The sequence below is a fragment of the Protomyctophum bolini genome, assembly GCF_963924005.1.
Source record: "Protomyctophum bolini genome assembly, chromosome: 1".
In the NCBI taxonomy this organism is placed as follows: domain Eukaryota; kingdom Metazoa; phylum Chordata; class Actinopteri; order Myctophiformes; family Myctophidae; genus Protomyctophum; species Protomyctophum bolini.
In genome coordinates this window covers 47,712,267-47,736,170 of record NC_137862.1, presented here as the reverse complement: position 1 = coordinate 47,736,170, position 23,904 = coordinate 47,712,267, and the positions used below count along the sequence as shown (strand labels likewise).

Sequence of the window (23,904 nt, the reverse complement as noted above, 5' to 3'; positions counted from 1 at the left end):
TGTAATAATAATAATAATACCAGTGCGCTCAATGCGAATTTCCGAACGCACCCTATATTATGTGTAAGGCGAAATAAAAATAAATAAAAAACATTAAGTGATTCAAACAATGACATTAAAAATCTTTCTATGAAAGTGCATTTTAGGAAGTGATTTGAAAGAAGACACAGATTTGTTCAAGCAGCACAACGAGCCTCAACGATCAGCAGCTGCAGGTTCCTGCCCGAGGAGCTCATATTATGTACAAAAATGATACTTTTCAGGATTAAAATAGTACAATGGCAAGAGTAGCAGATCTACACGCAGATCTACAAGCTCAAAACGCGCCACGTTTCGATATTGCAGAGAGCTGCTGCATGATAAAGTTAATTTACGGAAAAAACGTAAAAAAGTTAAAATGTGGAGATAAGAGGTTTCTGTCCGACAACAACGATATCTTAAATTCAATCCGGAAACAGACAAGCGACCAGCGTATAGGGATGTTAAAGTGGCAATCATCATCTTTTTGTTGAAACTCTAGCGGCAGACGTATATTCTGTACAAAATTGGAGCCACTGAATTGAGACTCGGAGAAATAAAAGCATGCAAGGGAAGGATGATGTATAGGTGGATGAACCCTATAGCATCATAATATGAACCCTAGCATCCCTATTCTGGGGGAGAAGGGGGGATTCAGGCGTCAGGCGCATACACATATCTATCTATCTATAAATGTGCCCCGTCTCTGTGTGTACGTCTGTATAATCCACGTAACTCGAGAACCGTCAACCCCACCGACTTCAAACTTGACAGATGCGTTCCACAACTCCCACAGGGGATGCAGTGCCCGGTGTCAGGAACCAGCACAAAAGACCCCAGGACCAGGGCCCAAATCCAGATGGTGGCCTGGCCTGTTCTGACATCACAATGATGCGCGACCTCGCCCTGTATTAGCCTGATCACCGCCCAGTAGGCTCTGTTCTAGTATGCTCTAATGCAGTGAGTCGTGGGTTCGGCGGAGCCTAGACCTTTGCTGCATTTTACTCCCCATCTCTCGCCCTGTTTCCTGTCCCATCTCGACTGTTCTATCCAAAGTAAAAGGCAGAAAAAGCCCCTCGAAAAAAGTTCTTAATCAAAACATGAATCAGAACCTGCATGTATTACTGTGCTGATCAAAACAGCGCATTAATGTGGCTGTCAATGTGTGCACTGGGATCAAATAAGATGCCAAGGTGTTTGGCAACAGACCTGACACTGTTGACTGGCCGTGGCACCTGGTGGCCCCCAGCTTGGTACACAGGGACCATATGCTCCTGGAGAGTGCCAGGCCTCAGTGTTATAGTTGGCTTGTTTTTGGCAGTTTCGAGCAAAGGTCCGTTTCTCAATGGTCATCTAGGAGGGTTATTAAACAAATTTGGCCGGGGTGTAATTTTTTAAATGGCTACCACCAGCTATGATGAAAATGAACTTCTCAATGGTTTGGCCTCCAGTGATGTGTGTGTGTGTGTGTGTGAACTTGTTTTCTGTGACTTCTCGGGCTGAGGAATCCATAACGTACTGCATGTAAATGTAATGATGTAACCTGTTTTTGCATTTCTTATCCAAGATGCCGCTCACGTCCAGCACCATAACTCTAACGATAACTATACATATGTTGAAAATGAATCACCATAAGGGGAGTGAATGGCACAGACCACACCACAACTTTAACAACGAACGATAGTCCTAAGCGATATCGTTTGGAGCACTTTTTATTAACAATAGAAATACCGACTGCCAATCAATGTCCTTCAGAAGGAGAATCTGGGATGCAATCGGCCCTCATGCACCCTTGGCAAGTTTTGTTATTAACTGAGATGAGGTGAGGATTATGAAACGCTGTCTGGTAACGCTAGCTAGCATTTCCTCAGCTAGGCTACAACTATCTCCTCTTCCTTTATGCCATTAAGTAGGCTTACCATACGTCCTCTTTTGAGGGACTGTCCGGGCTGTCCGGGGTTTTTTGATAAATTCCTTCAAATGTCCGGGGTTTTACACATATCTGTACGCTCACAGACCATTCTGACCAATGTGTATTAACAAAGCACGTTCAATGGTTCGTAGTGGAAAAACCACTGTGGGAGGCGGACTTTCAGCCCGGACCCCGGAATGTGTATTATTCATAACGGCATGCACACTGACAGCATGGTCCCAACAGCAGGTCAGACAAAGGTTTGCTGCTGCTCCGCTGTCTGCGGATAGACTGTTGTGTTGTCTGCTCTCCGTGAGCTTGAATTGCAAAAGAACTATCTCATCATTGACATGCAGAAAAAGTAGGCTACTGTTTTCTTAGCTTTGTGACTGACCAATGAGATGCAGATTGTATTGTCTGCAAAGGAACTATGTGTCTGTCACAAATAAAAAATAAAATGTCTTGCAAGCCCATGTCAACAACACAGACAAGGCAGCTGTGCGCGAGGCAGGCGAGTCCTTCTGCAAAATTAAATTGACCGAATATTATTTTGTACAACCTAGCAAAGCATAAGATATGATGGTTTGGAGAATAGAGCGCCGCACCAGTCCCTCCCCCTTTCAGAACGACGAGTGGCCCGGGAAATGAATCCCAATGCATTTTGGAACAAACAAAAAAAACATATGAATAGTGCAGGGCAGAAGGCACAATCCACTGTTAATTAGGCTGGGCCATAAGCCAGTTAAATATTTCTGAATAGCCAACCCTCAAATCTAAAATGACACCCGTTTTAATAGGTTAAAATCAATTAAAATGTCATTGTATAATGTGTTTCATTTGCTTCATGTTTTATGTAAAGCACATTGAATTGCCTGTTAAAATACAAATTAACATGCCTGTGAGCTGCACTGCACAGAGGCATGCAGGCATAGGGCGTGTGGACGCTCACATCATTATCCTCATATTTATAATTATAGTTAAGTTATAATTATAGTTATCGTGCTTGGTGTGAGCGGTGTTACCCCTGTCTTATGGGACTCCTCATTGGTTTTCTGTCTCTCTCTACACACGTTTCTGTCTGTAATGAAAGAAAATAACACCAAAATATATATTTAACACTCATTTCTGACTTAACCAAGTATCTCATTTTGGAATATTAATGATTCTATAAAGAGAGATCAGACTTGATATGCAGCGTGAGGTAGTAATGGAACATTATACCTCCCGGTTTTGGGCTTTTCAGAGTGAAATCTGCCCATCGCTCTAGTGCCTTTAATCTGAAGAAGTCTGGCAGCATCATAAGTGTTAAAAATATCACGCATTGTTGCACAATTGTATATCTCTGAGCACAAGTGTTCATTTTAGACAAAAGGTATCCTTCCTCCAAGTTGTACTGCTTGTCAAGGTGTAAATTGCAGACTTGAAAAGAAAATAATCCAAGGCACTCCGTCTTTGGTGAAAAATGTAATAGTTTATTTGATGATGAGCAAGGCAAATAAATAACAGGACCTACGCGTTTCGACCAAAATGTCTTCGTCAGGGTCTATCTGCCAGCTTTGGCTGATTAGTCACCCTTAACCCATTCTGAACGGGAACCCGTTTTGGTGTCAGCATCATGTTGTGCTTTAGCTATTGAAAAATAGCAGATCTACAAGCTCTTAGCGCGCCACCGAGTGGCGCGCTACGAGCTTGTAGGTCTGCTATTTTTTTTAAATCGAAGAAAGACTGACATTTTCAGAATCTGATCTCAGGTCAGAATGGGTTAATCAGACCAGTGTGTGTACAGTGGAAAACCTCGTATGAATCTGATCTCAGGTCAGAATGGGTTAAATACAACCAGGTGGTGGGTCGGTGTAAATATCATGTTGACACAAGTGTTCAACGTTTGCTCTTTGGTAACACAACTAAATCAATCTTCAACCACCTTTTTTGGGAGGGATCAGGGCCCACTTGAAAAGCTTGAAAGTGTTCTCTTGCCCATTTGCCCACCCATGAATGAATGCATGCATGCATGAATGAATGAATTAATTTTATTTGCGTAACAGCAAACATCAGCAAGAGAAAATAAGAGAAAATCAAACAGGGATTTTGGTCAGCCCATAAAACAATCCTAAGGAAAAACGCTACGGATGTGTTTTCAAAAGCAATTTAAAATAGGACACTGACTATATGCTATAGCCTGAAATCCATGGGCAGGGCGTTCCAGAGCAGCGTGCATTTTCAGAGCATTTTATTGTAACGATCGGCGGGGATATCCCCGCGGCCCCACAGTTTGGGAATCACTGATGTACTGTAGTGTATTAGCATAGACAGGACAGGGGGATTTTGAGGGAGAAACTGAACCAAATCAAACTGAATCTCTCTCTCTGATACGGTGAGACCATAGATGGCACCATAGATACGTTTGAGTGGAAATCTTGAAAGAACACGAAAGTGTCTGCACACACTGATAGGCAAAGTGCCAATATTTTATTTAGGACGCAGAGTAGGAAGAAAAAAAGGGAAAAAGAGCGTTTTGGCTTCTTCAGGGAATGTGGGCACCATAGATAGATGAAGCAACAATCCTCCAGTCACCACCATGCAGCTCACAGCTGGCCCGCTGGTGACCAGCCTCAATCTTTTTTTTGGTAATTATTGCCCCTGTCTCTGCAGTGCCTCTGTTTTAAAGTCATTGCAAATCACGTACATCATGCATTCGAGAATAATGGCTATCATTCTTGGATCAAAGCGGCGCTGCATCTAATAGATAAAAGAGCCACTAGTTAAACCCTCTACTTATGCTGATGAAGCCCCGTGTTCTCTGTAATCCAGCCTTAGTGCTGAAGTGCATGGTGTCACGGTACAGTGCAGCAGAGAGGTCACCACGCTGCAGACTAATGGCTGATAATATGGATGAGGGCGTGCGTGGTTATATTTGCGCGGTTAATCAAGTCACCGAGCCATGTTAACCCTGCATTCTGGGCGGGAACTCCTTTTGGTGTTTTAACTAAGCATTGTGTTCTACTTCAGCTATTGAAAAATAGCAGATCTGCAAGCTCATAGCGTGCCACCGAGTGGCGCGCTTACGAGCTTGTAGGTATTTTTGAAAAGTCGTGAAAATGTGGCACAAATCTTTAAATATATATTATTTCAGAGCGAACGTTTTTAACTCAAAACTACCGGTACATATTTTCAGGTGGGGTTCGGCGGCCAAAGTCCTTGATGAAATAGTTTGAGAACCACTGACATGATTTAGAAGACATTTGTAGAATCGTTCCCAGGTCAAAATGGGTTAACGTGACATATTTTTCATAAAGTGTTTTAGAGAGCAACTAACGATGGTGGTAAACAAGAATATAGTCAGTGTTCATGAGAACCTCGGAAAGTTTCAGGGAAGAATCGTTCTGGTGTAGACAATTTAAGACAAATCCACAGAGCGGCAATCATAACTGCTATTATATTATTATACACGCAACCAGAACAGCTGTTCTGGCCTCTCTCCCTGTTTTCAGAGTTGATTTTAAGATTGTATTGTTTGTCTTTAGTTACAAATCACTGAACGGCCGGCCTGGCACCTCTGTATCTCTCTGATCTCAAAAAGGTTTATGTACTCCCTCAAGGCCATTGCGGTCTTCAGGCCAGTTGAATCTTGAGATCACAAAGGCACGTTTTAAAAGACCAGAGGTGACCGAGCCTTCTCTGTCATAGCCCCCAAATTGTGGAGTGAGCTCCCCTCCCATGTCAAACTGCATGGCTGCCACCATCCTGACTTTTAAGTCCCACCTTTACACCGTGCTTTTAATTCAGTTTGAGAGCGTCTGGTTTTTGTTTGGCTTTGATGTTATTTGTTCTTTTTTTTTACTGTGTGGTCCTGCTGTTGTTTCTATGTTAGCTTTCTATGTTAGAAATGTTCTATACAAATTGGAATGGATTGGATATATATAGTCCTACTGGATATTGATCACAACATTTTAAGCCATTCAGTTGACTGGAGCGAGCTCTTCAGAGCCACACTGTTCAAATCCATATGTCATAGTCTGGAGCATGTAATCGCTGGAAATTATCAGATTTGAAGCGCACATTTGACAAAATAATCGAAGCGTATAGCTTGCTGCTTATGAGAAATGGTCATTCTGAAATAAAATGTAAATATAATATTTTCAAATATATTTTCGGGAACAGAAGATTGCCGAAGAGATGACGGTTCCTTTCTTGACTTTTGGGATGTGTAGTTCCAGACTCTTATGTGGCATTTGGAGATTGTTGAATTGTTGTCTGGCTATATGGCTATACGCGAGTCTGTCGGATGTATAACTCATTATGGCCAAAACTGTTACTATTCAGGATTAAATTCAAAAGTAGCAAAAGTAACAAGGTCACATTTTGCAGCATTTCGAGCTTGTGGATCTGCTACTTTAGTTTTGATCATGTAGGGCTTTAATTTACAGGGAAAAAACCCAAAATAAAAGTTCTAGGGAGATAAGAGGTTTCTTCCCGCGGTCCTCTAGTGACCTTTTGTGTTGGGAACTTGGGATGGTTTGCTTGTGCCAGTCAGACAGCAGCTGTTAGAACTTCAACAAAGAAACTGCACATTTGTTAAACCTCATTTTAGAAACATAAAGCCCGGGCTCAGTGGATTAACCACCCTGCATTTTTCTGGATTACATGTTTGAACTGCAAAAGACACGACGGTGCAGTCGATGCATACAGACTGAACACAATATGAGAATACAGACATCAATTGAGTGCAAATAATGTGGATGTATTCTAGAAAACCTTTTTGAGTGCTTCTACATCTGGGTCAAATGGCACCAGCAAATCATAATTTGTTTGTTTTAATCTACAGTAGCCTATGTGGCGATTGGTGGTGAATGCGCATTAGGACAATTCCAATAATAGAACTCGGCAAAACAAAACACATAAACGTCAGATAAGCGCTTGTGTAAAGTCACAGGTTAAAGGGTTCACGATGGCATTAGTGGCTTAGGCTAGTTCATTCGGGTTTTTTCTCCTCTGTCAGTGTATATCACACTATGTAGCTCAACATGTCATTGTGAGTTAGTGGTGCATTCAGGGCATTCAAAGCCGTCTACATGCTAACGACAAAAGCCACAAGCAAAAAGCCACTGAACAACCAACTAAGGAAAACAAAACAATTAAGGCACTCTTCTGGTGAAAGAAGTGAAATGGCCTTTATTATTGATGTGGCTAGTTCATAAACTGGGATAACCCACGCCTAGCGAGCGGCGAGCACAGCCTTCCTCGGGGTGTGTTGTTCTCCTTTTTGCTAACAACTACTAAATAAACACAAAACAATGCACTGTATAGACCTGCTGATGGTACCACTGATGGCCTTGGCCAACACAGACTATATCTATCGTGGCAAAACCCCGTTCAGAAAAGAAAATGAGATGATTCATTCTTTAGATTGAAGACGAGTAATCTATGCCTGCTATTCAGATAAGATAAGAGCATGCAATTCGTTTGCTGTCGGGTGGAAACCATTTATATCCCAAACCGTACGTTTTCAAGAAATGGAAAACAATAACCCCAGAGACAGACGCATCCGCTTTCACTTTCAAAATGTTTATAAAAACAGCCATCTACTTTTGCGGGGCACTCTTCTAATATGGAGATACAATGTTTCTGCCCGATACGTTACAGTGCATACGAGTGCATGAGATAAAGAGAGACATGCTGAAAGAGTCAGATGGCTTTTAAGGGCCTATTGACGATGCTATTAGTATTTTCTATAAAGAGTCTCCAGTGATGGCTGTTGTAAAACTCGTGTACCCTCTGATACAAAAAAGATATCGTTGTGATATAATTTAGTATACGAGTGTGCCATGGTGTTCAGAGGAGATTGGAGCCTCGAGAGATGAAGCTTATTATAACCATAAAAATAAATCCTATTTATTTTTCTAGTCTATAGCACAAAAGGTAATAAAAGAGATGACTACGACAACTATTTCATTCACGTAAAAGGCACAATAAAAGTTGTTTTCCGAGTCAAAGAAAAGCACATCTTACTAAAAGCAAAAGAGCAAACCAAAGGATCCCACACCCCATCAGCCAGCACAGAATACTGCATATCAAATGTCTGCTTGGATTACCTTTATGCTCGCCACAGCACGGTCATTCTGAATTTGCACCCGTTATGTGCCCTTAATCATAGTGTCTAAGGACAAGCAGCCCCCAGTAGATGGTGAGTGGTCTTGGCTGTGTGGTTTTGAATCACCAATCCTAAAGCCACCATCCACATCCACTCTCATTCTCCTCAACAAGGGCATGCTATAAAATCTTTGCCATGCCATTTTTACTGTAAAAAGCGATGAGAAATGACGCAAAAAAGACGGACACTTTTTAAAAGGTGCTGGCCTGTGCACTTTTTTTTCTCCTTTGGTCGCACATTCAAAAGTTGAGAATAGTTTTTTTCTTTTATTTATTTTTTTAAAGTTTTGTAGAAATGGAAAAACATGTCATGGGGCTGCTCTTTTATCGGCTGACTAATCATGATAAATCATGTCTGCTGTGGTGGTGTCGGAGGAGGTTGCTGCCTCAGCACCTCTCTCTGCAACAGGTCTTCAAAGTGCCACTTGCTTTAGCCTCAAGTAATGAGCTTTAAAAAGCACTCTCATCCACCACCGGGTCTGGGTGTGGCCTTCAGCCCACATACAGTAGGCTACAGTACAGTACACAGGCCTGTCTGTCACCATCATTACATAAAAGTAGGGCCCCGGGACCCTCAGGGGTCCTTGGGCATGGGGTTGTTCCAGGGACCCTCATAGAGGATTCTGGTTGGTTTTGGGCAGGTCTACATAGGGCCAGGTAGACTGGTGTGGAGGGTATAAAGTACATTCAAATTTATTTTATTTAAGTGTCAAAACACAACAAGTTGTCTCAAGACACTTGTTGGCTATTCAAAAAGAACACATCTTTGAATATTATGTATATATTTTTAAAGTGAACATTTTTAACTCAAATCTTCTGGAGGGTCTCTGACTCCCTGGCGCCAAATATCTTTGAGATGATGGGGGGGGGGGGGGGGGTCCACGGTCAGATACATGTGGTCCTTGACATGAAAAGGTTTAAAAACCACTGTGTTACATGATCGCCTGATCATAGTTATGTATTTATTTGAGATATTAGAAATTATCTTTGCATAATAAGTAGTCGCTTAGAGAGACTTATTGTCTAGGATCGTTTCCATTCACATGTATAAAAAAATGCATCTGTTGTAAAAATCTAATGTTATCATGCCCTCCTCCCACCAGCACTCGATCTCTCCTAAAGTTCCGCCTATAAAACAATGAAAAAGACAAAGCTAGTGCAAATGTCCTCCTCTTGCTATTCGTCATGGTCATGACCACGACGGTACAGTAGGAAAAATTATTAGACAAAACACGAGGCAAAAATACTGCCGAATGCAGAGCTACTAGTCCGAGCTGATGGTCTCTCTAAATTGTATGTGCATTGTTATGGAAAAGGAATGTCCGTCGCACAATCCCTTCCATTTTTCATTTTTCCAGACGAAAAAGCACCAGACAGTGCTTTTTTTTAATTCATACCAGGAGGACAGAATGAACATATACTGTACCCTTAGACCAGTGGTTTTCAACCAGTGGTCCTTGAGGGGGTTCCAGGTGGTCCCCAGCTAGAGTTGGTAATGGATCCATATTAGATCTTTAACTCTTGAGAGCATAACATGAAAAATTGGTTTAATTTAATCTCAAGAGTTACATTATTGTTAGACATCTGCATCACCTCATTTGCTAAATTAGAGATCGTGGATGAATTGTCATTTCGATCCTTTGCCTGTTGTCTTATCCAAGAATTGTGAAATATTCTACGTCTTGGGCCTGAGAGGCTATATCAAATGGCGGTCTGTGTGGCTCAAATGCCAAATAAATAATGGTCCTTGATATGAAAAGGATTGAAAACCACTGCCTCAGTCAACCAGACGCCTCCCTGCCTCCTCATCATTCTCCTTGGCACTCAAGCAAACATTGTCCGGCGCATGGTGCCCATTGACCAACCCCCAGAATAGAGCTCTCTCTCTCCCTGTTGACTGATATTCCATCCAAAGGAGCTTTATTGGCATGAGAAAGCATACGTTTATACCTTGTCAAAGCAAGTGTCAAAATACAATAAAATGAGGGGAGCTCGTATCATCGCACATCATCATACATGATCTCATTCCGGCCAATCACAATTTGCGTCCTCACCTTCGTCATCAATGTGTGTGTTATTACGCAATGTTTTTTTGTTTACACAAAACATTGTCCATTCATTGTCAATGGCATTTAATGTTTGTTGAGACAAAGATTTGATTACATACACTAAAAGCTGGACATAGGCGCCCCTCAACAAACAGTTGAACATAAAGTACAGTTAGAGGGGGTACAGCATTTTGTAAACAGAGCTTTACATTGCATCGTTATGTTATACATGGGTTTTGTAACGCTTTTTTGAAACAAATAGCAGCATTAATATTGTTTGCAGGCACTGTTGTGTAAAGGGTTAACACTGAAGAGCCAATGAGAACGCTCGATATACAGAACACCAGAGTGTATCATGTCACGTCATTACTATGCGCTACTGAAGTAAACTGAACTATACACCTCACCCTCTGCCTCGTTATTATTAGACTAGGATAATAACATAACATGGTGTCAGAATAAAGTAGGCATTAGGAAAGTGTCTGAAAGTCTTCTGCCTCCGAGTGAGAAGTGGAACGCTACAGCAAGTCTGCAAGAGGAACGGACGGAGCGAGTGGCAAGTGTCAGTCAACAGAGGCTAATGTTGTGGGCTAACTGGGGCTAAGCTAACAGTGCATATAGTCTACAGAGGAGAGCCATAACAAGTCATTGAGTGAACAGAGGGACGTCGGAACGAAACGAAAACGACGGCCGGGAGGTTTTGACAGAAAAACAAACATTAAAAAAAAAAAGTTTTTGAAAAATATTAAAATAAAATAAAAAGCTGAAAGATGCAAAACGGAGATAACCAAGTGGTGGCGCCAGCAGCACAAGCTGCTCCAGCTGCAATGACTCCAGTGAGCAGTGTCCAGATTACTCCTCCAGGCAAGTTTGACTTTACTGACGCAAATTAATGGCCTAAATGGATAAGGCGTTTTGAAAGGTTCAGAATGGCATCCAGCCTGGACAAACAGTCCCAAGAATATCAAGTGAATACTTTCATGTATACTCTAGGGGACGAAGCGGAACATATACTGCATGTCCTGCCATTAAGTGAGGATCAGTCTTATGATGAGAATCAAGAGAGCTTTTGAGAGACACTGTGTGAGCAAGAAGAATGTCATTTTTGAGCGTGCACGGTTCAACAGGCGCGTGGGACAAATACTGTATATATTTTTATCTCAAGACTATTTAAATACTAAGCAAGAAAACCCCTCTGATTTAAGATGTGTGTAAAGGTATATAGCAGCTCTGTTTACATGTGCAGTAGGTCTACTTGGTACAGATAGTAGTCCTTAGGGTGGTTGTATTCCATTAGCTAACCTTCTTTTGTCTCAAGAGTTCACAAATCTTGCTGTTGTGTGTTTGCACATTGTTGTATTATTATAAAGGCTTTCGCCTTTATTTTATATATTTTTATGGAGGGACAGACAGTAGGCTGACAGGAAATGGGGAGAGAGATGGGGGGGAAGACATGGAGTAAAGGCCGTCGGGATCGGGAGTCTAACCCGCGGCCACACTGCCAGACTGGATTACCAGCCAAGGTGCCTGGACCGCTGAGCCACGGCCCAGGCACCATTGTTGTATTATTTCTCCCGGGAGTTTCATGTCGTTGCAGGGGAATAAGATATGTAACGCACATCCTCCATTCTCGGTGCTGAGCCAAACTGTCAAAACAAGACAATGTAGAAAAAGAGCAGGGGCTCCCAACTCACTATAATGCTCCAAAGAATCTTGTATTCGGCGACACACAGCAGGCAGGAGGACATACGACGTTTTGACAGTGAGGTCTTTGTCAAGTATGCTTTTGGTCGTTGGTCATAGCTTCAAACTCCATGTCGTGTGTGCGTGTGCGCGCGTGTGCGTGTGTGTGTTTTTTTTTAACGGCTCTATTTCCCAGATGTTTACCTGCAGGTGCTCTGCTCCCTCTGTCGTCGACATTTAGTGGTGGTGTGTGTGTGTGTGGTGTGTGGGGGGGGGGGGGGGGGGAGCTGGGGAGGGGGAGGTAGAGTGATTGTCCGGCGAGAGAAGAATAGGGATATATATAATGTATAGGGGGGGGGGGGGGCTGTGATGGCCTGTCCTCAGGCCTGTCTGCGTTTATATGCCCACCCCCCCCCCCCCCCCCCCCGTCACACTGCTCTGAGCAGCCTGATGACTTCATGGCCCCGGGGCTATACCGAGGCCTTCATCAGCAGAGAGAGAGCAAGCGGCCTCGCCTTCCCCTCGCCCACTTAACGATTAGGACGGACGCTCACTTAGTTATGATTGCTGGCCGTCCGCTCCCTAATCAATGCCTGGTGGGGTTTTTCGGGGACGTGATGCCGGGGGTGGGTATGGGGGGGGGGGGGGGCTCTCTCAAGCAGATATATAGGTACGCTCTGGTCTCCAGCTCTATGCATAGTAAACACAGTATATGTATACATTATGTATGTGTATGTGTCGCTGTCGGGCATGAAAGCTCACATCTCCATATTTTGTCCTGTTTGGGGCGATTCTAAACGAATGCCTTCTTAAATCCAGACATGGTTTTCTGAAAAACCCTCTATAGCTATGTTTCTATGTGTCAGTCGTTCTCAAACATGATCATGTCACGGACCCCCCAGATGTAATTGGCCGCCACCGGCCCCCCATGTGAAAATATGTTGTGTCGGGATCCTCCAGAAGCAAAGATTGGGTTTAAAAAAACGTTCGCTCTCAAAGATTTGTACTACGTTTTCACGATTTTTCTAAAATACATTTCAATAGCTAAAGTATAACATAATGCTTAAAACACCAAAAGGGGTTCCCGTACAGAATGGGTTAACTTTTTGTGTTGTTTTTTTCTTTGTATAGATCTCTGTCCTATACTCTATCACACCGCTAGTGTCGCACAAAAGTAGCAGATCTGCAAGCTCGAAACGTCGTGCGAAGCGACGCGTTTTGAGCTACTTTTGATGCTTTTGAATTTTAAATCCTGAAAAGTAAGAGTTCTTTTGGACATATGAGGTTTCTAACCTGACAGAGATGATATTAACACCCTCATGAGCTCATGCACAGCCCCAGCTCTGGAGGCAGAAGTCAGAGCTGTCCTTGCTGCTTGAACAAATCTTTGTCTTCTTTAAAATGACTTTCTAAAATGCACTTTTACAGAAAGATGTGAACAAAACATGTATCTGTACTCATAAGTATTCACTATAATGTGGGCTACTGTGTGTGTGTGTGTGCGCGCGCGCGTTTGTTTGTTTCTTTGTGTGTGTGTGTGTGTGTGTGTGTGTGTGTGTGTCTGTGTGTGCGTGTGTGTGCGCGTGTGCGTGTGCGTGTGCGTGCGTGTGTGCATTAATTCATAGTACTGTGTACAGTAGTTATTATAACATAAGTGTGTGATCTGTCTTTCCTTTGCAGGATAATTTCCCAGCAGGAAATACTGATCGTCTCCAAGACCTGAAGTCCACCGTGGACCTACTGACTAGCATCACCTTCTTCCGGATGAAGGTACTGTTGTGTGTGTGTGTGTGTGTGTGTGTGTGTGCTTGGCCTGTTGTAGCGCCACCATGAGGCTGATTTGAAAACGGTCATTTCTTCCAAAGCCTAGTGGGAATAAGCATGTGCAGTTTCACCACAATCGGACGCTGCGTTGAGTAGTTGTGGCGATTTGTACAAAACGGGTACAAATCGGGCTACTCCTGAATACAAAGTCAAACGATGCGACATTATGAGTTTGCATTTCAATATACTGAAAGTCTTGAAATTAAAATAGATTTTTCGATGTTACTATATTGGTTACACCCCTAGTATTAGCGTTTCTAACACTACATTATTAGGTGATCGACTGTGCCACGGAAATAGCTGATTACTTCTTCCGGTTCACAGAGCCAGTTCACGGGGTCCTCTTCATTCTGTTTATTCATTATTCATTATTTCATTCTTATTCATACTCATTTGCGTGGCAGTGCTGTCTCCCGGGAAATATCATGCGTGCACATGCTTGGATCTTGGATCTGCTAGTTTTCTGCCAAATTCCAGCTACTGTATATTGAGCTATTTCTGATGTCCTCACACCTGACTGTATGATACAAATGTGCGGGCATGCGTATTATTAGCACACGTTTCTTGGCAACAGATTAATAGTAATAAAACGTGGAGTGGATTTGGGGCGGGAACCCCTTTTGGTGTTAGCATTATGTCATGCTTTAGCTATTGAAAGATTTTTCAAAAATAGCAGATCTACAAGCTTGTAGCGCGCCACTCAGTGGCGCGCTATGAGCTTGATCTGCTATTTTTGAAAAATCGAAGAACGACTGACATAGAAACATAGCTTTTTTCACAAAAGTGTCAGGATGTAGAATACATTTTTAGAATCTGATCTCAGGTCAGAATGGACTAGTCTAGCATGCATGTATCCTTCCTGGTCCTCAGTGCCACTGTGTCCTTGCTATTTTCGCATCACATGTAGTTCGCTGTCGGGCAGAATCCTGATCAGATTCTAAAAATGTCTTCTACATCCTGACAGTTTTCTGAAAAAGGCTATGTTTCTATGTCAGTCGTTCTTTGATTTTTCAAGCTTGTATTTTTCAATAGCTAAAGCATAACATAATGCTAACACCAAAAGGGGTTCCCGCCCAAAATGGGTTAAATCTCCTTATGACACTCCTTATGGTTTGGTTGAATGCTTGATTCTGATTGGTCAATCGCTGAATTCAGCGGGGTGTTGTTTCTTGATAATGACGGCTGATCAACGGCAGCAAAAATGTCCGATCTGCAAAGTATTTTTTTTAAATAAAAAGTGAAAGTTGATATGTCTCTGTGGGTTTCAAGAGCTTGTGTGACTATTTTGGATCAGTTGCAAATACTGCAGAATTAAATCCAAATTCACGGACAAAAAAACTAATCAGACTCCTTTGCATACATACTGTACAATTTGCATACATTCCTCTACATACACAATGTGGGCATAAATATATGCATTCCAGAAAGCAGCTGTCAGATCCGCTCATTATCCAGACCTGTCTGTAATTCTGTCTGTCTGTCTGTCTGTCTGTCTGTCTGTCTGTCTGTCTGTCTGTCTGTCGGTCCATCCGTCCGTCCGTCCGTCCGTCCCAATATCAACAATACTAGTGAAGTAGTAGAGTGAAAGTACAAACGTAAAAATGTACTTAAGGTACCAAACTACTTCTTCTATATGTCGGAACAGTATAGGATACAGGTCACATTGGTTAATGCATATTTTATAATGATGATCAAAACCCGCAAATTAACTAGAATACAAAAGCTGTCAAGTGATGCTTTTGTTTGACGTTGTAATAATTTATAGAGGAAAAAAAAAGTTACAATATGGAGATAGGAGGTTTCTGCCCGACCAAAACAAAAAAGAAGAAAAAAACCGTTATTCTCTTCCACTGGTGACTGACATAATTTATGACTGTTTTGACTGTAGTCAATACTGTATGGTCATGGCCATGAAATTCTCTTTTGATCAATATCAAGCATATGAAACCCAGATGGATTTTTGTTTGGAACCTTTCATTTGGAAGAAATCAATCCACACCATCACGGCGGACACCATAAACTCTGTCACTTTCAACACCCCACTTAAAATATGGACATTGATCCCTTTTATGATCCCCATCCATATACTAAATGGAAATTATTATAGTTTGTTGTTGCACATTCCCTTGATTGGGTGATAGTGTATACCGTTGCTGTCCAACAGAAACCTCTTATCTCCATACTTTTTGTGCATTATTATTTATTTATTTTTTTGTACATTTTACATCCGACTTGATCATACTGCCACCGTCAAACAAAAACATGAAAACCTTTGCCGTTTTAGGTTTGAATCCTGAAAAGTAAAAGTTTTGGAATGTGAGCTTGTAGATCGGCCTTTTTTTTTGTTTTCACATTATAATGACAAAGTATAAAATAGGACATAAGTGGTTATAATTGATTTGTTGATCTGATGAAAAATCTAACATATATAACATGATGAATCGATACTATAATGTCGTCCGGTAATGTTTGCACGGCACACGTGCAATCGTGCATACACACATGCACATCGTCTGTGTCGGGTGGAAAATGTCCAAAACGGTTGCATTTCAGCATTGAAATAAAAAAAAACATTAACATTTTGATCCGCTTTCGTGTGACGCTGTAGTGTGATCAAGTAGGACTTGTATTCATTTCCACAAAAAAAAAGTCTGAATATGCGACATAAGAGGTTTCTTGCCTGACAGCAACAACATACATGTATGCATGTATGTGCATTAAAGTCTGCATTTTAAATGTCCTTTCACTGCACTCTGTATACTCCTTTATCGCTTTCTCTTCCCTCCTCCTCCCCCTCCTCCTCCTCCTCCTCCTTCCTCGCAGTGGGTATAGGCCGGGCTCTGGGCGCCGCTATCGCTCTCTCTTTCTTTCTTTCTCTGTATTTCTCTTTCTCTCTCTCTCTCTCTCTCTCCCTCTCTCTCTCACGTGGGCCGCGTAGGAACCCAGAGCGCTGAGGCGTAGCTAAGATGGCAGCTGTGAGCCGAGGAATGAAGGCCGTCACTTTGCGTTACCAGCGCCTTCACTTAGTTTTCACCCGTATACACCCCACACACAATACACCACATACCACTCGCTCGCTGCTATAGGGTTCTGGGCTGCTCATATACCGTTGATAATAACAATACGCCGTGAAATGAGCAGAAATACTTGAGCGAGGCTAAATGTGTACATAATAGATGCAGGGGAGAGAATAGCTGCGTTTGTCCACGAGGTATACAGTAGTAAGATGGCGGATCGGTTATGAATATGAATATTTCAAGGATAGCTCTCAGACGGTGGATTCAGCACATACACACATGCTAGTTTAAGGGTGTGGCGGATGGTGCTCTTCGAGTGCGTTTGACGCAAATGTGCTTGATCGAGTGTCTTGAACGTTAGTGCTGCACAGATGTGCTACATGTGTAGGTGTGTGTACTATGTGTAACTATACTTGTTGTTAGGGCCTTTATGCATGCAATGTATAGCCCTGCACCACTGCCCCGGCATACTCACAAGAATTAGTTTGTTTCTTTCATGATTGAAAGAAGACTTTTTCGAGTTCGGGCGTACAATTAAGGGAATGATTGAGTTTAAGGTTAGGATTAGGAGGAGGCGTTTAGAGGTTCATAGAATTGTCTTCCTACAGTAAATATTATTAATAATAATAATAATACAAACCTGTGTGTGTGTGTGTGTGTGTGTGTGTGTGTGTGTGTGCGTGTGCGTGCGCGTGTGTGCGACCAGGTCCAAGAGCTGCAGAGCCCTCCCAGAGCCAGCCATGTCGTAAAGGAATGTGTGAAAGCGTGTCTGGACTCGACCTACAGATACATTTTTGACAACTGCCATGAACTGTACAACTCTCTGCTGGACCAGGTAAACAAACAAGCTGTCTGTGTCACTCACTGCTATTCAACAGTGCTGGAACAAGTACTCGGGTCAGTTACGAGTAAAAACACTGCTATTCAACAGTGCTGGAACAAGTACTCAGGTCAGTTACGAGTAAATACACTGCTATTCAACAGTGCTGGAACAAGTACTCAGGTCAGTTACGAGTAAATGCACTGCTATTCAACAGTGCTGGAACAAGTACTCAGGTCAGTTACGAGTAAATGCACTGCTATTCAACAGTGCTGGAACAAGTACTCAGGTCTGTTACAAGTAAACAGACGACAGCGTCACATCAAAGGTCCACAAGCTTGTTTTGAGCTTGTAAATCTGCTATTTTTGAGCGGTGGGCATGCGCCGTCTCCATCACGTAGCTTTGTCTGTCCCTATGTCTGTTTAGGGTACCAACAGGTGAGGAAGTGGCGCTGTTTAGCTTCACACTGTGCACAGGTGCATGATGGGAAGCTGAGTTTTTAGTGTAACACCAGTCTTTTTCAGCACGAGTGTCTGTGTGGATCTAAGGGTTGCTGTTGAGCTTCACACTGACTACAGCACCCGTTTACAATTACAGTATAGTTCCACCGTTCTCTTCACACAGGTGTGATTATTATTTCTGTATCCTGAAAAGCAGCAGTAAAACGGTTGTCGTATTATAATCGGGGTCTAGACTATTTGACATTCAATTAAATGTCTTTCTCCACAAATGAGTGGAAAATGGGGGTCATCTTATAATCAGAGTCGTCTCATATTCGGTATAATATGTGGTTTCCACGCGGCAGAGACAATATACTTGCAGTATCACAGTAGAAGTACTCAAATCTTTCAAAATTGTACCTTTCAAAAATACCTTTTTGAAAATAGCCGATCAACAAAGAATAGCCACTGTATAAAATAGGGCTTAAAGCTGCTATAAGCAATAATATGTCAAAAATGTTATGACCTTTTTATTTATATATTTGTTGGTGTTCAGACAGCCAGCAATGGGTAAAACGCTCCCCAAACAAAGCTCCTAGAAGCTTTGTCATTGGTTGATTTGCCTGTCTACTTCTTGATTCGTTAGTAATTTCGACCGGGTTTTTTTTCGACCAATGACGAAGCCTCTAGGAAAATATTTGAATGCAGATTGCGGCCCCTAGATTTGTCACGGAGACTACATTTATTTTGGGAGCGTTGTACTCATTGCTGGCTGTCTGAATACCAAAAAATGAATAAAAAAACAAAGTCATTAAAATGTTGACACATCATTGCTTATAGCAGCTTTTAGTGGTTAATCTAATGTTCTGTAATAACAGTGTGAAACTCAAATTGCTTAGTTTCCTTGCCACTTTGCAGTGTGTCCTGTTAACTTTGAGTTGAAAGTCATTGAAAGCAATCACGGGAGATGATGATGTCGCTGCAAACGTCTTGTCACCTTCATTGTTTGTTTGAGTTTCTTTCTTTTATTGCTTCCTGGGGGGGAAAAAAAGCTGTTTTTGTAATCAAGCTACAGACAGTGTGTGTGTGCACCGCGTACAGAACAGTGTTGTCAGAGTTTCCTGAATAGTTTTCATTTAGTTTTACATACATTTTAGTCACCGCTGGAATGTTTTAGTGTTTAGTGTCAATATAGTCTTAGTTTTAGTCATCATAGCTTAATAATGAAAAAAAGGTAGTCGGCGAATATTTTTCGTCATGGTTTTTAGTCGACGGAATCAACACCGGTACAAAATGAAGAACAGTGCCACCACGGAATGCCCATACATGGGCGTGCCTCAATCAGTGCCCGACACAATCCCACACAACAACAACAACACACAACAAAACACATCATTACACGGTCATTATGGGTTTTTAGAGTACACACAGTCATGCAGCCCTGCAGATTATCCACAGACCTTCTTCTCAACGGAGAACGCATGGCCGCCGCCACTCGGGGGGGAAGAGGAGGAGGAGGAGGGATGATAATGTCTTTATTTTTTTCCAGGTCGTAACGGCTAGTGCGATCCTCCGCTCACCAAAGTTGAATAATAAGCTCCCTCTGTTTAAGCAGCCCGAGGGGCTGTAAGCAATTAACCGGCCGGATAGATAGACGCTCTCGCTAATTAACGTCTGCCCGTTTCGCCGTAGCCCTCGTCCATTCCAGCCTTAGCCTCTCCATCAGCGTCCCCCCACCCCCACAACACCCCACCCCCACACCACCCCGCTGACCTCGCGTCGCCATAGTCTTTCCACGTCGGAGGAAAGCCTGATTTGTGTTACTTAAGGCTGTGTGGTCCGGTTGGGAGCGGTCCGAGCGGCTGATATATCTTACGTCATGTTGTAGTCATTGTCACAGGCCGGAAACCTGAATACATCCTTTCCCCTCAAACCGGAAGAATAATACCTTCCCAATAAAAGCCTTGATGCGGCGCATAGTGCGAGTCACGCTTTTATTGGGAAGGTATTATTCTTCCAGGTTGAGGGAAAGGAAGTCCAGGTTTAGAGGGTTCCGGCCTGATGACTACAAAACAATGACTACAACATGACGTCACGATATCATCCACTCCCGACCGGATCATAAACCCGAAAAGGAATGCCACGACGCACGAGAAAAAACACCTGTCTTACATTATTTTAAAATAAAAGGACAAAGTAAAAGGACAAAATACCAATACTTTTGTACTCAAGTCAATTTTGAATCCCGGACTTTTACTTGTAACAGAGTATTTGTACATTGCAGTATAGAGGGTACATTATGCGCATGCTTAAAGTGAATAGTACACCGAGTGGCAAATTGAGTGTCAAAGCAACATGCAAAGTGAGCTTAACGTTGTTTAACGCAGTCAGATATGACTTTTCTGTGTGGATGCATGGGCTGTCGAGGCCAGAAAGTAGTTTTTTTGCCAGTCAGTTGGCATTCCTGCATAACCTCCGGGTTCGATGATGATGTCACACGCATATACCCTCTATTGATACTTTCACTCACTGCATAATAAGTAATACATTTGATAACTTTTCCCCACCACTGACTGAATACAGTACACTTTCCAGCCACCCCACCGGAGCAGCCCTCGGTGGAGCTGCTCATCATTATATTCATACAGTACACCTGCCAGATATACAGTGACATTGGCAGCGGCGTGACATTCAGGGACCCGCTGAGTGGATACTGTACTGTGTGGGAGAGAGTGTTATATGGTGACACTGTACGTGACGGGGTCGGGCCATAGGCCGACGGCGGTGGGTGATAACACCCCCGGGGGGGGGGGGGGGGTCGGCGGTGACCGGTATAGTGACTTACATAACGGAGGAGCCATCACACATGCCTGGGCTTTAATACCATGTGCTGCATGGGGTTATTCAGCTTAACCGCTCCTCCTTAAAGGACTTAAAAAGTGTGGTGGTGGTCTGGAAAACGTGGATGAAAGGAAGAAGGACGGCTGCAGGGTGTTTTAGAAGAAGTAGACAGTAGATATGTTTTTTGTTTTACTCATTGAGACCTGAGGCTACACACCCAAAGGTGCTTTACATCAAAAAACAATGAACAACCAACAAAACAAACAATAAAAAACAACTATTTACCATATAAGCCTGAGAGAATAGGTGTCTTGTGAGATGCCTAGACTTTCCGCCACCGCAAAAGGAGGCGGAATGAAGATGGAACGGGTCGAACGCGCGTGTGTTAGGACGAGAGAGCAATTTGTGACAGGATGTTGATGATGACGATGACAGGGACTCTCCGAGCGGAAACCGCTCCGCATCCATGCGACCGTCGGAAACGCACGCACACACGTATACACACATTATGGAAATGTAAAAGCGCATAAGTTGACAGATGAATAGAGGCAATTGAGTTTTGAATAGTGTGTGTATATCGGAGAGGTGGTCGGGTGGGGAGTCACTGGCGTGCATGTGTTCATGCGCCAATGCGTACGGTACACACATGCATGCGTGGTTCAGCCATGCTTGCTGGAGTATTATCTCTACACGAAGGAGAAGAATACAGGAGCATAAAAAAGGAATCCGCCTCAAATCCTTTTGCGTTCCCGCAGGGGAAAAGCGGCGCTGCCTGATAAGAAGAATGAAAAAGAAAAAGAAAATGAATTCGTACTGCCAAATACTGGGCTTGGCTCAGTGTGCAGTAGGGTGCTTTCAGAGGGGATGTTCCCCCCCCCCATGCAGCGCACAATGTGTGTGTTTTGTCTCCGGCGGGTGGAAACCTAGTATAGCACAAGTTGCCGATCGACGGTAGCTCGAAACACGACGCGAAACACCTGCTACTTTTGATGCTTTCGTGTGACACCGTATAGCATGATCAAGTGTAGGGCTTTTTAATGTACGAGAAAAAATATGGAGATAAGAGGTTTCTGCCCGACAGCAACGGAAAGTGAAATTGTGCTTAACCCATTTAGGCCTGACGAAATACCAAAAAAAGTCTTCTGAAAGAATATATATTCAAAGATTTGTGCCGCATTTTCACGATTTTTTTCAAAAATAGCAGACCTACAAGCTCGTAGGTCTGCTATTTTTCAATAGCTAAAGTATAACATAATGCTTAGTTAAAACACCAAAAGGGGTCCCTGCCCAGAATGTGCTTAACTGTTCAGTACTTGGGTGAATGTATACTCGGTTACTTCCCAAGCTGTGGCTCGGATCGCCACAACCAGCCCCCCGTCCGTCACCACCAGCCACGGTTTTTAGGAATTTGGTCACGCGTTGACGCTCGGCTCAACGCCATTCATTGTATACGTTCAGAGTGTGGGTGCAGACTGCCATCGTCACGCTGCACAGTAGATTGATGAAGTGAACGTGAACGCTAGTGCTTCCCCATCAGCTTCCACCTCCAGGAATGATGAATGGTGAAGCGCCAAATATGAGGGCTAACTGCTTGTATCTCTGGCGTATAGTGGTCGTCACTGTGGTAAATAATAATAACCCCTACTATACTCTTCTTGCTGTCGGCTGCACCGCGACTAAACTGCAGCCTCCATTTAGTCTCTTGTCGGGTGGAAACCTCATATAGTCCAAAACTGTAACTGTTCAGGATTCAAATCTGGATTCAAATCAGATCACAAGCTCAAAACGTGCCGCGTTTCAAACTTGTAGATCTGCTACTTTTATGTTGGTTTATCTGTAGTCTACCAAGCTGTAGATTCTGAACATTTGTGACTAAATTTGACTGAGGGACTGCCATTGGATTTTTTTTTAAATCTTCATTTTTTTCATGTCATATGAAAGCAGGGAATCATAGCTTCAAATTGACATATTGGTTGTTCATTTTGACCCACCAGTTTTGGAGATATGGCTTATAGAGTATAATGTCTTGCAGAAAACAGCGAGTTGAGAAAACAGGCTTGAAAGGTTCACTTCTGTGGTCTCTAACATTACACCTAGCTACATGTTTGGGCATTTATTTCATATTTACATGTCGATTTCAGCTATGCTCTAGTATGTGAAGAGTCTGCCTGTGCTATAAACTCATTTAAAAAAAATTGTGAAAAGCTGGACTTTGCGCGATGGCAGTCTCTCAGTCAAATCTGGTCACATTTAATTATTGCATTGAAGATGCATTTGTTTCTCTGGCACAAAAGGGGGAAATAAAAACAATAAACATTATGTCGGTATCAGTATCGGCTATCGGCTAAATTGTTTCAACATCGGTATCAGATCATTTCCATATCGGTGTATCCCTAGTTACCTCATATAGGTCGTTAATGGCGGCCATATGGATTTTCCCCACTGTGGCGACCCCGAAGGTCGCCGGTCCGGGCGCCCCTCGCTAAATCATTAGAGCATACCCTACAGTGCACCTGTGCAAAATGTGGCACTTTTAGCGCGAAATATGCTTACGGTATATATGCTTCTCCAGTATTTTAGGTTAAGCGAGTACACGTCCTCCAGCCTGGAGGGATGTGAGTGGTCGTTGCTGGAGGCTTCGGGGGGGGAGGGGGGGGTTGCTGCCCACCAGGTTGATTTGTTGACTTGTTTGAAGACAGTGCGGCGCCAGTAGTTAATCACCGCTATAACAATGTGTGTGTGTGTGTGTGTGACGTTGTGCACGTGAGGAGAATAATGGAGGCCGTCGGGACTTTACAGCTTTGGCTGAACGCATATACCTCACAGCCTCCTTAGCACATGGAGGACGAGACCTTCACCAACCTTCACACACACACACACACACACACACACACACACACACACACACACACACACACACACACCGTGTACACACCATGTACACACACACACTGCACATATACTGTGCAGTGTGTGTGCGCGCAGTGTTTCAATAATTGTGAGGACGTCGCCACTTTTGGACAGCCATTTTGAATTCATTCAAATGTTTATTTTTTTGCAGTCGTTTCCATTTTTAACCCTAAGCCAAAGCAGAACATATAATATTAATAATATATCAACTTAACATACTAACTAATACATTAACATGTA

The 23,904-nt window shown here is 42.9% G+C and overlaps 1 protein-coding gene across 1 annotated transcript in view; it reads left to right on the top strand.

Moving 5' to 3' along the window:
- unc13c (unc-13 homolog C (C. elegans)) overlaps nucleotides 1-23,904 on the top strand; it is a gene marked incomplete at both ends in the record, with an annotated part of 246,798 nt that overhangs the window by 110,651 nt on the left and 112,243 nt on the right. The window contains 2 exons of the mRNA XM_080787767.1: nucleotides 13,492-13,581; nucleotides 17,359-17,487. Coding sequence (XP_080643893.1) covers nucleotides 13,492-13,581; nucleotides 17,359-17,487 — 219 coding nt within the window. The remainder of the gene's footprint in view (nucleotides 1-13,491; nucleotides 13,582-17,358; nucleotides 17,488-23,904) is intronic.